Consider the following 15,114-nt stretch of genomic DNA (forward strand, 5'->3'; position numbering starts at 1 on the left):
CTTTTTAGGCTTTGGGCCTGTGTTTATTTTGTACTTTTTATATCCCGTTTCCAAAAACAGCTTCATGTCTTAAACCATGTAAATCATACATATCATATATGAATATATTATCCTTATTATATGAGGCTGTGTTAAGAAGTATTATGAATTGTTTTAGCGCTGCACCCGTCAGTCATTTTTTGCAAGGGCAGGTGTGACCTTTTTTCAAATAATGGACATCTGATTTCAGAACAAAACTTTGTCCGATGTGTTTTTCCACCCTGCATTCATATTTAAAGGTAAATGGGGCTGCCTGAACACGCTGCACTTTAATCCATCTGCCAAAGCACTTTGCAGCCTCGGAGACCGCGGTAACCGGGTCAACTGCTGACGTGGTTCGGTATTCTCCCTCTGTACCTTCAGATCCCAGAGGAGATGGTGACCCAGTCGCGAAACTCGTACATGGAGGCTGAGCTGCTGGCGCCCCCGCTGGACGAGCTGGGCAAGGCTCACGAAGAGGAGGGGGAGATGGGGGAGGAGGAGGACGAGGAGGAGGAGGGATCATACCACACTCACCTGGAGGGGCTTTTTCAGAACCTGCTGAAAGAGGCCAAGGATAAGAGCAAAGGCTGGGTGTCCCGCTCCGCCGTGGACCATACCGAGCTGGCGTCTAAAAAAGTATGTAAGCATGTGACAACCACAGTTGTGCCCTTTCTTTATCTCTCCCCGGCTCTCTCTCTCTCTGTCACCCACACAGACACACACACTTGCACATAACAAATGGATGAATTCAGTCTCTAAAAACGCATTGAAGACATTTTTGCACTAACCCACACACCCTATCTAACACACTGTGTGTTGTTTGTGTGTCAGGTGGGAGATGGTAACCCTCTGCGTCGGTGGCGCGTGTGTGTGGAGGTGCCGGCACCTCCCAGTGAGGTGCTGCAGCGGCTGCTGAAAGAGCGCCCTCTGTGGCATCCTGATGTACTACAGGAGACGGTTCTGGAGGCGCTGGATAAACAGACGGACGTGTACCAATACTCCAGCCAGAGCATGGCACCGCAACCGAACCTTGAATATGTGGTACTAAGGTCAGTATTATTGAACTGAAGTGCAGTAGTTCTTAGAGGTATCTGTTATCAGAGGTAGATGGCCAGCAAACTCCAGACAATAGTTTGATGCTCAAAAGGATTATAGGGAAGCATTCTCTACAGTATTACTGCATCTAAACTACTGATGACATAATCAGGGATCAGGAACACTTTGTCATTTCATTTCATGTGCGCAAGTGTATGAAATGAAACGAAACATTGTTTCCCCCAGCCCACAGCAGTGCAACACAAAAACAACACATCCAAAAACTACAAGAACACATGTATCCAAACTAACACAATTATGCAAATTAAACAAAAAAAAATCACTGTCCAGGAGAACGAACGCCAGCCAGGATGACTGTCGGAACTGCCAGTGAGCATGGGTTAGCAGTTAGCTTAGCCTGCCCGGCTTCCATGTCCCGTCAGACCGCCCTCGGTATTTCCTCTTCATGCGCAGCCCCGAGCAGGGGCGTGCTCCTTTGGCCCACCGGACGCAGCAGACCAAGCTCCCTCAGCTGATCCGACGCCAGCTCTCCCAGCCGGACACCTTCGACACACCTCCCCGCACTGCACACGACGACACTAAAAACACAGTCAAGGCCAGGCGAGGCCGCCGCCAGACCACCCTCGGTGTTACCGGAACTGCTGGTCTGCATGGGCTAGCAGTTAGCTTAGCCCGCCCTGCTTCTGCGCCCTGTCAGACCGCCCTCGGTGTTACCTCTTCGGGTGCGGCTCTGGGCAGGGATGTGGTCCCTGGGCCCACAGGACGCAGCAGACCAAGCTCTCCAAGCCGATCCAGTGCCAGCATCTCCCAGCCAAGACAAAACTTAAACACAGACATGGATGAAGACACTGCATGGGCGGTACTGGATGAGGCCGCTGCAAACGTGAATTCGCGCCGCCATCTCCCCACACCGGAAGTTAAAATTATAATGTTAACATACTATAACAGCAGTATTTTAAATGTTCGAATATAATCCTGATCATGGCCGCTCAGAGCCGCAAACAACTTGTGCTCAGCCCGTATAAACCCCACCACCAAAGCAGTGCTATCAAACAATGCTTCCCACATAAAATAACTTGTTGAACCCACCTCTTTTGTCCTCCCCCTCTCTTTTCCTCTGCCTCCGCCTCTGCAGGTCATGGCGTACAGAGCTGTGTAAGGGCTCCTGTGCGCTGGTGTGTGTGTCTGTCGAGCATGAGGACAGCCCACGTATGGGAGCGGTGAGAGGGGTGGTTCTGGAGTCACAGTACCAACTGGAGCCCAGTGGTACCAGCAAGACAAGACTCACACATATCTGCAGAGTGGACCTCAGGTCTGTGTGTGTGTGTGTGTGTGTGAGTGTGTGTGTGGTTTCCATGAAGTAAATGTAATGTAAAATTTGAGCGTGAATGCGCATAGATTGTGTATTCATTTCTGCGGTGAAAGAATGGGGTGTGATAGTTAATATCAATGGAAGTGTTGTTGTCGTTGCAGGGGCCGGTCTCCAGAGTGGTACAACAAAACATTTGGTCATTTGTGCGTAAACGAAGCCCAGAGGATCCGCTCTTCTTTTCACCATTTGGATCCGACAAGCCCGGAGACCAAGACCTGAACCTCAAAGGCATAAATCTGGGCTCAACGGTCCAAGGGCAGCTTGGCCTGGGATCCAAGGATCCACGGGGAGGGGGGGCAAACCAAGGGGTTTGGGGGCATCACAGGACCTGATCAATGGACTTAATCCTAGGATATAGACTTAGAAATAGGAGGCTTGTCACTCTGCTTCATTAGACTGTGCTGAACTGTGGTGCATCACACTGTGCTGGCATTGTTCCTCAATCACACACACACACACACACAAGCATATATGTTATTTATATATACATATATACGTATGTATAAGTGTATGTGTGTGTGTTTATTGCCGTGAAAAAACACAACATCCAGCAGCATATCATTACCTTCAGTTAGATTAGGATAAACACATTACATGTGATGATTGTGATACACTACACACCAATATCACTACATGCGATATTACAATCTATCAATTGGATTTCTCAACCAACAGTGCTAGGTTTTGTTACACAATTTTAATTACATGGTATACTTCGTACCCACCACCATTAGATGTCCCTTCAGTTTTTCAGGTGCTCACTGTTTCCTCAGTGGTGTGTCCGGTGTGTGTCTACAGTTTCAGATATTTGACAGCTCTTGTAACCGTCGCCACAGAGCCCCTTGTCTTCTCCATCCCTTTCATTTCATCCCACTTTATACAAACAAACGTCCACCTTTTCTACCGTCGAATGATCCGCGGCATTTTCGGTCCAGCAGGCCAGTCTGAGATCAGCGCTCCTGCCTCACTTAAAATCCAGTTTCCCATTCCGCAAAGCTCTTAATGCCTTGCTCGTCCACAAAATGCACTTCTTTTATCACGCAGAAATTCTAGGATTAAAGTATAGCAACTGTTGGACAGGCCCAATACCGCAGCCCGTCCACCCAGTGAACATGAGCCATTCAAGGCCAGTACAGTCTGGGCCCAGTCCAGCACCACATTGTGAAGAGGGCACTAGTGCAGCATAAGAAGCACATGACTGCGACAGAGCCAGGACATGGAGACAGTAGGAGACACTCACTGGGGCCATAATTCTGCTTTAACCCCTACTGTGGATACAATGTGTTATATTGCTGTTGAGTGAAATTACTCTGTCACTTTTGTCAGTGTTTATAATCTTATCTATTGAATTATTGTTATTTTGTTATTATTTTAAGGTTATTATTGTCATGATATGGCTGTATATGGTATCAATGTTGCTTGTTTTCATGTTATACAATGTCTAAGACATTTGACCATTTCACTGCTTCTGGGAAGCATGTTTGAAATTGTGTGTGTGTGCGTGCATGTGTGTATACATGTATGGGTGTGTCTGCGGGTGTGTGTGCGAGTGTGTTGTATGTCTGTGTGTGTGTGTGTGTGTGTACACGTGTGCATGCACACAGATCATGCGTGCGGCTGCGTACAACGTCACATGTACCGCATGCATGTATACGTGTGCAAACATGCATGAAGATGTGCCTGTGTGTCTTTACTTTGGTTGTACAGCCCGAGTTGTAGTTGCGTGACACTTTCTGCACCAGCAGAGGAACCATCATAGCTTATCAGGGCCCACCTAGTATTATGCTGACATGCTGAAATGGGAGCCTTCTCCACACCTCATGCTAAGCAAAGCAATAGCAAAGTAAAGCTTGCCCTGCCACGGCGTTGCCGTGGCGTTCCCAAATTGTTTCAGCTGTAGACCGTGTTGCTATGGTGTTGCTACGATACCCTATTTTCACAGTGCCACCAGAGACCCTGTTTGGATTCTGCTGGCTGGGAGGCAGCCTAGCTAGCACGTGTGTGCGTGAGCGAGAGACACTGACAAGAGTGTGAATGTGTCTTGACGTGAGCCTCGGGGTGAGGGGAGCGCGCGGCGTTAAAGGCTTCAAACCTAGCAGAGCAAGTGGACATCGGGGTGACGGATGCTCGGTTATTTCTGACAAAGCGGGCTGAGGCCGGAGCTGTCGTTTATAAACAAGGGAATAAAAAAAAGAGAAAGAAGAACGAAACCGTGTCTTGTTTGTTGATCACTTCCATTCCCGTGTCAAACGAGATGTCGTGCGCACCGATGACCGCTAGCTGGTGCTGTTTCCCCACTTTAACGCTTCCAGAACCCCCGCGAGTGTTTTTCCACGTTTTACCCCGTTTGCCAGGGTGAGCGGTGCTGCCTTTTCCGGAGCGGCCTCTCGACTCCCAGCGGGCTGGAGTCGGTGGAGACGACTCCTCGCCGCCACTTGATGTTATCTGGGGCAGCGTCGGAGCCATAGATACAGGAATGACGTTTAAATCCACTGATTGTAGCCTACCCATACAAACCAAGTGAGTGAAAAGGGATTCCAAGAAATGGAGTCCATAAGAGTCGATTCAGAAGAATTCAGAGTCCCAGTGTTTCTCAACCCAGTCCTCAAGGAACCCCTATCCTGCAGATTTTCTTTGCAACCCTGAATAGGTACCTGTTTGTAGTAATTCAGCAGTGAATGTCAGAGTTTGCACACCTTGCATAATTAAGTGCTGTGAGATGATTGGTCGAGTAAGTACAAGCAGAGCTACTTATGCAGGGTTACAATGACAATCTGCAGGATAGGGGGTCCTTGAGGACTGGGTTGAGAAACATTGATTTAGACTCTGGGTTGTTCAAGAGTCGACCACCGTGACCGGGGTCAGAGTTGAACCATTGATTCTTTGCGAGTTGACTACTATTCAATACAAGTCAATTATACTTTACATTACTCCCTGACCATTTTCCAACGCATAACCGCAATGTTTTGGGGGGGTTTTTGTAAGGCAACTTTCTTACTTTCATCGGTTCCTACTCAGTGAAAATCCACTTGCAGAAACAAGCGTGTTTAAGATAGGTAATTCATCACAGTGAACGTTTGGTCAATTTCCTTTCTGGTCAAATTAACATTGTCGTTGCGGAAGAGTTGTTCATGGGAGAGGAGATTGTTTTAACAAAGTAAAGTCACACGTCCATGACTTCTTCATGGCAACATGGATGTTAAGATGAGAAGCAGGGAGAGAGGGGGGAAAATGTGAAGCACTTTGGGTGTCTAGAAAAGCACTATGTAAATGTAGTGATTGTTATGATCACAAGGCCATGAATGAGTTTGGAAAGTAGACTATTCGTGACAGTCTAGTAGTATAATACCAGCAGTGGATTTAATAGTACTACCACTCTATGATGAATACTTTCAACAAATGGGTTAAACTTGGGATTCACTACACATCTTTTTTAAATCGTAACAGATTATGAAATGAGTGGGCATCTCACACTTGGGCTTTTGTAGACCTTTTAAGATGACTTGAAAAATGGGGATCACACACAGATGTACGGGGTGGGGTGGGGTGGGGTGGGGGGGCTTTTTCTGGAATGGCACTTCCACTGCTCTCTGTGTCCTTCCTGATGTATGGTGCTTAAGTGAACCCCACTGTCCAGATCAATACTCAATCAAATTTCCCTACTTAGCTGTGATAGATGACTCCTGGAAAGGACGCTGAGACCATGTTTCAACAGAGGGGCAGCTCTCCTCACCTTCACCGCGCGTACTCGTGTGTCAGCTTTCCTTGGGGCCACACCAAAACGACAGCCGTTACTATTACTTACAAACTATTTAACCAATCTGCGAGCTTATCAGACGACCAATGTCAGACAGACTTCACTTGTCATTGATCATCTGTACGAGGCCTATATGGGTCCTACTACAGTACCTGTATCGCACTACCACACAGGTCCTGACAGATTGGGTTATGTCATACAGGGTGTGCAAATATTTGGAGTACTGTCTTTGTGACGTAGCCTGTGACCTTATGTGCCCGGGTAGCGTAGCGGTCTATTCCGTGGCCTGCCAACACTGGACTCGCTGGTTCGAATCCCCGTGTTACCTCCGGCTTGGTCAGGCGTCCCTACAGACACAATTGGCCCCTGTCTGCGGGTGGGAAGCCGGATGTGGGTATGTGTCCTGGTCGCTGCACTAGCGCCTCCTCTGGTCAGCCGGGGCGCCTGTTCGAGGGGGAATAGCGTGAGCCTCCCACGCGCTACGTCCCCCTGGCGAAACTCCTCACTGTCAGGTGAAAAGAAGCGGCTGGCGACTCCAACATGTATCGGGGGAGGCACGTGGTACTCTGCAACCCTACCCGGATCGGTAGAGGGGGTGGAGCAGCGACCGTGTGGCTCGGAAGAGTGGGGTAATTGGCCAAAAAATACAACTGGGGAGAAAAGGTGGTGGGGGGGTTATGAACTCACATTGAATCCACTTGTTAAACGTACTTCTATTAAAGTGTAGGCACTGTGCAAATGAGGACACAACTCCGTCGTAAAAGTGGTCTCACTATTTTGCACAGTGTATTGAGTGTTGAGATATCAGTTGTTTCACATGGCCCTATGTATTAGGACATTTAGGGTGACCTCTTCTGGACAGAAAAGGAAGTGTAATTCCAGGGGTTGACCCTGCTGAGTAGAGCTGCCCCCCCAATAGAGAGCCTAACAACAACACAGAAGAGCTCCATTAGATCAATCCCAGGCCCGCCCACAGCTATGGCTGGGCCCCTGAAAAGGTCCAGTGAATGCCATAACCCCCCCCCCAAAAGTGCTTTACTCATATCAATGCTTGTGTGTACTCACACACACACACACTATAATAGAACTCTGACACACTTAATCACACACACCAAGACCAACAAAGAAAGAAAGTACAATTTCTTGCCTTATGGCTTCATCTTTGCCTCTTATACAGCCGTCTTCTTTGTCTTACTGGATGCAAAGTCCTCTGTATCTAAAGTCCATCTGTTTAGCCAGTTCACATGTAATGGCAAGTGCTGTCAGGTTATTGAGCCTCTCCTGGCTCATTGTGGAGCGCAAGTAATCCTTTATTATTTTCAGTTTACTGAAGGACCTCCCCCCTTTTGCCACAGTTTCTGGTAAAGTGCAAAATATCCTCAGTGCAATGCAAACGTCACCATAAATGCTCTCAAGCTTCATGTCGTAAATCCTGTTGAGAAACTCCAGATGTCTTCTCTCTCTACATCCGTAAAAACACTTTTTTTGGGGGGGGGGGATCATTTTCCCTGGATTATTGTAGCTGACACTCACGGGTTTCCCCTTCATGTCCAGCAGCCTATGTTTTATCCAGAAGCCTGTGTTTTTGGTTCCGTTATCAATGCTCTCCACAGAAGTCGCCGTGGGTTCAAATCCTTGTGTCGGGGTTAGATGCAGAACGTCTTCACTATGAGCGACATGATCCTCTTTCTCACAGGTGGTGTGGTGGCTCCTTCACTGATGCTAGCTAGCTACTGTAACCGGTTATTTTCTTGCCCGGTGCGGGATTCGATACGTGGTGTACTGCACCACAAGGCGACGTCACTAACCGCTCGGCTAAAGGGTCAGACTCGTTAGCTAGGGGCTAACGTGTCTTATTCCAGTGGTTCTCAACCTTTTTGGGGTGCTGGACCCCCTGCGTATTTTTGATCTACCCTGAGGACCCCTCCACCTGATCTTGGGGGAGGGGGTTGCAATTTGATAGAAACAGTAGAAACTGCATTTTAAATTGCATTATAGCATTTATTCACCCTTTGGGGCAAAAATAAGAGCTTTCGGTTGTAACTTAGATATAGTTAACAAAACAGAATTCTTATGCAGTAACTTTCAGATATATGTAACAAAACAGAATATGTATGCAGTAACTTTCAGATATATGTAACAACAGAATTTTTATGCAGTAACTTTTAACAATGCAAACGGGAGCGAGATCTCTTATTAAAATACGATAAATTACACTTGTGGAACAGATGTAATTAGAGAAAAAAGTCCTGTTACCCTTTATAGTTTAGGTAGATAAAGGTCTCAGTCACATTTGAGTAAAATAATCCTATTTCAACAAATGTCATAGGATCTTTTTTTTAAGGATATTTTATTTTCACGGACCCCTTGCAATTACACCACGGACCACTAGGGGTCCGCGGACCCCCGGTTGAGAAACACTGTCTTATTAGTAGTTTACACTACCTCTTGGCTATTAACGTTGGCTGCTGGCTATCATTCACCTCTTCAGCCCGGCTAGGAGCAGCTTTCTGAACTAACTTAAAAAAATGTTCACGGGCGTCCGGGTAGCGTAGCGGTCTATTCCGTTGCCTACCAACACGGGGATCGCCGGTTCGATTCCACGTGTTACCTCCGGCTTGGTCGGGCGTCCCTTCAGACACAATTGGCCGTGTCTGCGGGTGGGAAGTCAGAGGTGGGTATGTGTCCTGGTCGCTACACTGGCGTCTCCTCTGGTCGGTCGGGGGATTTTCACTAACAGTTTGTAAGAGAGATGGAACTAAACCCAGCAGAACACGCTCTGATCTTGAACATAGGAGGCTGCAGTCGGTGGGTAAGTGATTTAAAACTTGTTTGGAGTTTTGATTTGGATTCAGGTCGTTATCGGGCTTTGCTGGGCTGAGCACTTGCTAGTGTAAACTACTAATAAGACACGTTAGCCCCCTAGCTAACGGGTCTTAGCCGAGCGGTTAGTGATGTCGCCTTGTGGTGCAGTACACCCCGTATCGAATCCCGCACCGGGCAAGAAAATAACCGGTTACACTTGTTTCACTCTCTGAGCTTCAATAGCCGGGTCAGCTGACGTGGATCGCGCCCTCTGTTGTGTCTTTTGTTGTGAAAATCAGATGGGGGGCGGGTTCAGCTGTGGCACTTCCGGGTATCTAAACACGCCGCCGTGCTTTAGCATTAGCGGAAGGTTGGCGCTAGAACGCTTACCGGAAGCGTCAGGCCCTTGTGTGTCCTCCCTCATTGGATAAAGACCTGCGAGTCTGCAAGCAAGGACACCGACTGGTAATTCCCTTTTCTGCTATTTTCTCTCGTTGCCTGCCTCGTCCACCACGTGCTACAAAAACATCCCTGTCATTCAATTTTTATCGAGGGGAAAAAAATCGCATTTGTCCCAGATTGTGCAACCTTGAGAACCTCTCACCCCGTTTACACTTGGTTTTAAGATGTGTAACCAGGTTAAAATTAATGTTTTTATTTTATTTTGTTTGAGTATGAAATATCACCAAATCCTGTCTGTGTGCTGTTATTTGTGTTTACTACATTTTATTTTATGTCATTATTTACTTTTATGTGTTTTACAACGACCGTCATATACGTGTACTGTCGCTTTAAGAGAGAGGTCTTATGGGTACACGGAAGACGGAACGCGGGAGAGGCCATTTTTGTTTTGTGGGATGAGTCTCAAGCAGCGATCGAGCCGAGCGACGCGTGTTTCTTACTGTAGGACAGTTTTGCTGGTTGAGGAGAACGTAACCGTGAGTATCCCTGTAAGAAGATACTGCAAGCTGTGGGATAAAATACTTGTTTAACCTTTCTTACATCGGAGTCCCGTGGACGGTTTCTCCTTCTAACGCACACGACTGAAGTCCGGGCAGTGGTTGAACTTCGACCCCCACGTCCGTAAGAAACACCGCTCCCGCTGGAGGACTGGACGTTTGTCGAAGGGTTTGAAACCAAAATAAATGGCAAGGTGGGCTAAATAGAGTCCTGTGTGTCCCCGCTCCTTCCTTGATCATGATGATGATGATGATGAGAGACTGAGGGCCCCCCACAACACCTGGGGCCCCACCCAAAATAGAAAACAACGCAGAGCTGATGATGGAAGTGACGGGCGTGCAGCAGGCTGACCAGCAAAGAACAGCATAGGACTGCCCCCGTTACAGATGCGTTTTTTTTTTTGTTGCGATCGGATCACAAGTGGACAGCGCTAAATACAAGTGTAAACGACCACCAAAACGTTTTGCGAACCGGTTACTCAAACCACTTGCCGAGGTGGCCTGGGACGCATTTGACCACATGTCTTTTGCAGTGTAAACGCTGATGCGTCCTGATGCGTCCCCGACGAGGAAGTAACAGGAAAATACGTCATCAGTGCGGGATGTGGTGGTTGTTACGGTAACAGCGCGCCAACTTTCGCAAAAATGGAGAGAGGGGGGGGTGTACGTGGTTGGAGTACACGTGAAACGAGATGCCTAACCTCCATTTGGGCAGAAGAATCTGTCCTGTCAATCTCAGCAGTCGGAATAGTCCGTACGTGTCTATTAGTGCTTGAAACATCTTCAAACATTAGCTATTGTTCTCACAGCTAGTCGGCAAATCTGGCGCTTGACCAAGGCCCTTTGAACTTGTAGCGGAAGTGACGTAGACAGCAACGAAATCTTCGTCTTCTTCGGAGTAACGACATCTGGGTCAGCAGGACGTATTTGGAGACGCATGATAGACGGATGTGTCTCGCTGCCCCCTCGTGTTCCGGTCGCCCAAAACGCATTTTAAAACCAAATGTAAACAGGGTGTCTGTTCACTCAGGAAAAGCCTCCTCTACTCACTCTTCCTTTATTTTCGGTGTATAGAATTGCCAATCGGCTGTAAATAAAACAGAATTTATCCGAGCACTCGCTGATCTGTCAGACATTCGGGTACTAGCCCTGACCGAAACCAGGATGTGTTGTGGGACTACTTTATTGTTCGTGTAAACCAGTGTTTCTCAACCGGGGGTCCGCGGGCCCCTAGTGGTCCGTGGTGTAATTGCAAGGGGTCCGTGAAAATAAAATATCTTTAAAAAAAAGATCCTATGACATTTATAGAAATAGGATTATTTTACTCAAATGTGACTGAGACCTTTATCTACCTAAACTATAAAGGTAACAGGACTTTTTTCTCTAATTATATCTGTTTCACAAGTGTAATTTATTGTATTTTAATAAGAGATCTCGCTCCCGTTTGCATTGTTAAAAGTTACTGCATAAAAATTCTGTTTTGTTACATATATCTGAAAGTTACTGAATACATATTCTGTTTTGTTACATATATCTGAAAGTTACTGCATAAGAATTCTGTTTTGTTAACTATATCTAAGTTACAACTGAAAGCTCTTATTGTTGCCCCAAAGAGTGAATAAATGCTATAATGCAATTTAAAATGCAGTTTCTACTGTTTCTATCAAATTGCAACCCCCCTCCCCCAAGATCAGGTGGAGGGGTCCTCAGGGTAGATCAAAAATACGCAGGAGGTCCAGGACCCCAAAAAGGTTGAGAACCACTGGTGTAAACTACTAATAAGACCTGTTAGCCAGGGACCCTTTAGCCGAGCGGTTAGTGATGTCGCCTTGTGGTGCAGTGCACCTCGTATCGAATCCCGCACCGGGCAAGAAAATAACCGGTTACATTCGCATTAATACAGTGGCCTATAAATGCTACGTTGCCACTAGAGGGCATTCAGTGTAGTGACAGCGCATTTGATTGTAGTGTACCAGTTGTTCCCTATTAAACCAGTAAACTTATATCTTGCCTCCTCGTGATACTGCAACCTACTGTACATGGTGTCAGAAGTCTACGTACCCATAGCCACAGAAGACACCGTCCGCATTCTCTGCTGACTCTGCTTTCTCACTCACACGCACCCTGTTCTGTTGAGCGTGGAGGTGATACGGTTGTCCTCATGTCCAAAGACTGGAAATTCACCAAGCTTTCTCCGCTAAGCAACAACGCCTCCTTTGAATACCATGTAATCAAGGTTACTGCTCCTATTAAGCTATTTGTGGTTGTCATATACCACCCATTAGGGTGTCAACTGGGGGGCTTTGTAGTCGAATTAGACATGTGACTCTCAGCTATTCCTGACGATGACACACCACTGATTGTCATGGGAAACATTGGCCTGAGCTACTATGGGACGGCCTGGAAGATCAGGGATTTGTGTATTTTAGGCAATGCATACAATACAGGATGGATGGGGTGCTAACAATTAAAGAAATCAAGTTAGGTAACACTTTAGTATGGGGAACGTAGTCACCATTAATTAGGCGCTTATTAGCATGCAAATTAGCAACATATTGGCTCTTAATTGGTCATTATTACATACTCATTAATGCCTTATTCTGCATGGCCTTATTATACAACCAGTAAGCCATTAACTATGAGTTTTCCCTCTATAACCTCAGAGTTATTGCTTATTAGTAGTACCATCTCAATATGCTTTGCTTAGTATGGACTTTATAAGGTGGTAGTACCACAAGAAGAGTTATTCTCCCTTACTAACACTTAATGAATATGGTCTGTTCTTACATAACAACACACAAAACTACAAGTGTTCATAGTGTTAAATGACTGTAAATTAAGTTTTTGTTACTTAGAATATGTTCCCCATACTAAAGTGACATCTTGATCATTACTAATTCACTAGTAATTAAGTTTTTTTATGTTCCCCATGCTAAAGTGTTACCTCAAGTTAACTATATCAAAAAAAAAAGTAAACTGGTGTGTGTTTTTATTGATTTGTTTGGGGTTGTTTCGTGACACTGGGGGAGAGGGGGTTGTAATGTAGATCAACATTTTTACTTTATAAGCTAAGTTAACGTTTTCATTCAGAGCAGTTTACAACTTACCCTCACATGTTCCAGGAAACTAACAGTAGAAAAAGTGTGTCCAACAATAAATAGGTAGTCCTTACCCTAAAATGACCATGTGTAATATGAAGATAGAAACACATTTTTTTCCCCCCTGTAAGATGGGACAATTCTCAAGCAAGTTAAAGGAGTCCTATTATGGTAAACAGATTTTACCTTGCCCTTCCATGAGCAAGCACAGTAGCACTTCATCCCAGAAATGGGAAAATATCATGCCATATTTTGCTATTGTTTCTGTCTTCTGGATCACCACCTTGCCATGGTGGAGAAGCTTGTGTGTACCAATGATCCCAAGAGCTATGCCGTCCGGAGCTTGGCTCCTGGAAGGGTCACCTAAGGTGGACAGGTGAAGGGGGCGTGAAGGCGGATGAAGGCTGCAACAGAGGGCGGCCTCCAATCGTCTTGGTTCTCCATGCCATTGGACTCTGGCCACCTCCTGCCAAGGACCTTGTGGTGGCTGCAGGCGCATCAGCCTCTCCACGTAAAAGCTGTCAAGTGCAGGTGTCCTCCCAATATGCAGCTCCAGGATCGGCCTCTTCGCCCACCTGAAGACCCAGAGGGACTCAGAGGGAGGACGGTCATACTCGACCCCAATTGACTGACAATGATGATGATGATGATGGTGTGTAAGGTTACATGACACTCCTGCCTCACCTGGTGTTAAAGTGTCTGGGGCCTGTTTCAGAAAGCAGGTTTAGCAACGCTTAGTTTAAACCAGAACCCTGGGGTTGACTGACTCTGGCTGTTAAACTCGGAGTGTTCAGCTTCAGAACTGCTGATCTGAGTTAGTTAAATCTACTCTTGAATATGTTCACTAAAAAAAAGCCATCATCAATGGAGCTCCGATACTACGATTCACCAGGACAACCGGCTAGAAAAAAGGGTTGTCCTATTTTTGCCCCGCTGGAGTTAGAAATATTAATGAACGAATGCAGAATATGAATATCTATTTAAGAAAAAAAGCAATACAGGGGGCAGCAGCAAAAGAATGTTAGCTGGCGTGGCAGAAAACTGCTGACCGAGTCAATGCGTGTGCAGTAATTGGGAAAAAAGGAGAAAAGTTTTATCTTGAGTGTTCCACTTATTCAACTTTATATTTAAATATTATGTATAATATCCATCCATTATCCAAGCCGCTTATCCCAACCGGGGCCATAAGATACTGGAACCTATCCCAGCAGTCATTGAATGGCAGGCGGGGAGACACCCTGTACAGGCTGCCAGTCCATCTCAGGGCTATATATAGTATGTATATATATATATATATATATATATATATATATATATATTTTAGGTGTTCCTGTAGCTGCCTGTGAAACAGCTGTACAAGGTGTACTTAGAGAAACAAATGGAAAATTTTAATTTACAAATGGACCACACGACTGCAGATGCTAAATAATCGGTTTTGCAGAAGAACGGTAACGCTCACACAGATAACCATCAGGTGATGATAAAACATCCAAGTGGGGTTTGATCCCCCTCTCCCGACAGAGATTTCCGTGGAGTATTTGTGCTTCAATAGCAGCTGGCGCTTCAAGAAAAGGACACGCCATGTCCGACACGTCCTTCAACCTGCAGGCTTCCGCTCAATAGGAGGAGAAACTCGGGGTTAGTCGAAGAGAACCTGCCAGTGAAGCAGGTTCGGCTTAACTTGAACTAACTGGCTTCATGAAACTGAAAACCAAGAGTTTCCTTCAACTCTTGAGTCAACTAACTCTGAGTTTTCACTAAACCCGCTTCCTGAAACGGGGCCCTGGTAATAAACACCCTGTCTAGCCTGGCAGCACTGACCCTCTTCCCTGAAACCTTTACTCATGTGTCCGGTGTTTGAATTTTTTACTCTCCAAGCATCAATTAAATCAAATTGTGTCAATAAAGTGATGGAAGATTGTAAATAAGGTTCTTCACATGTCCTTATCTTGTCACTTGTGGCCACCGGGAGATAGGAGAAGGAGGCGGCAGACCCGCCTGTGCTCTCAGTGACAGGCGGGTTGTCCACCGCCTCCTCCCCGTCAC

The 15,114-nt window shown here is 46.2% G+C and overlaps 1 protein-coding gene across 6 annotated transcripts in view; it reads left to right on the forward strand.

Moving 5' to 3' along the window:
- Positions 1–4,778, forward strand: part of LOC130117332 (stAR-related lipid transfer protein 13-like) — a 72,821-nt gene extending 68,043 nt beyond the window's left edge. For 5 of the 6 annotated variants that reach the window (XM_056285546.1, XM_056285542.1, XM_056285541.1 and 2 more), the window contains 4 exons: positions 403–657; positions 853–1,070; positions 2,213–2,389; positions 2,551–4,777. In XM_056285546.1, coding sequence (XP_056141521.1) covers positions 403–657; positions 853–1,070; positions 2,213–2,389; positions 2,551–2,668 — 768 coding nt within the window. In that variant the 3' untranslated portion in view covers positions 2,669–4,777. Of the gene's footprint in view, positions 1–402; positions 658–852; positions 1,071–2,212; positions 2,390–2,550 lie in introns of all 6 variants that reach the window. The other variant, XM_056285547.1, reaches the window with a different exon arrangement.
- Positions 4,779–15,114: the final 10,336 nt, after the last annotated feature.

The sequence above is a fragment of the Lampris incognitus genome, chromosome 8, assembly GCF_029633865.1.
Source record: "Lampris incognitus isolate fLamInc1 chromosome 8, fLamInc1.hap2, whole genome shotgun sequence".
Classification (NCBI taxonomy): domain Eukaryota; kingdom Metazoa; phylum Chordata; class Actinopteri; order Lampriformes; family Lampridae; genus Lampris; species Lampris incognitus.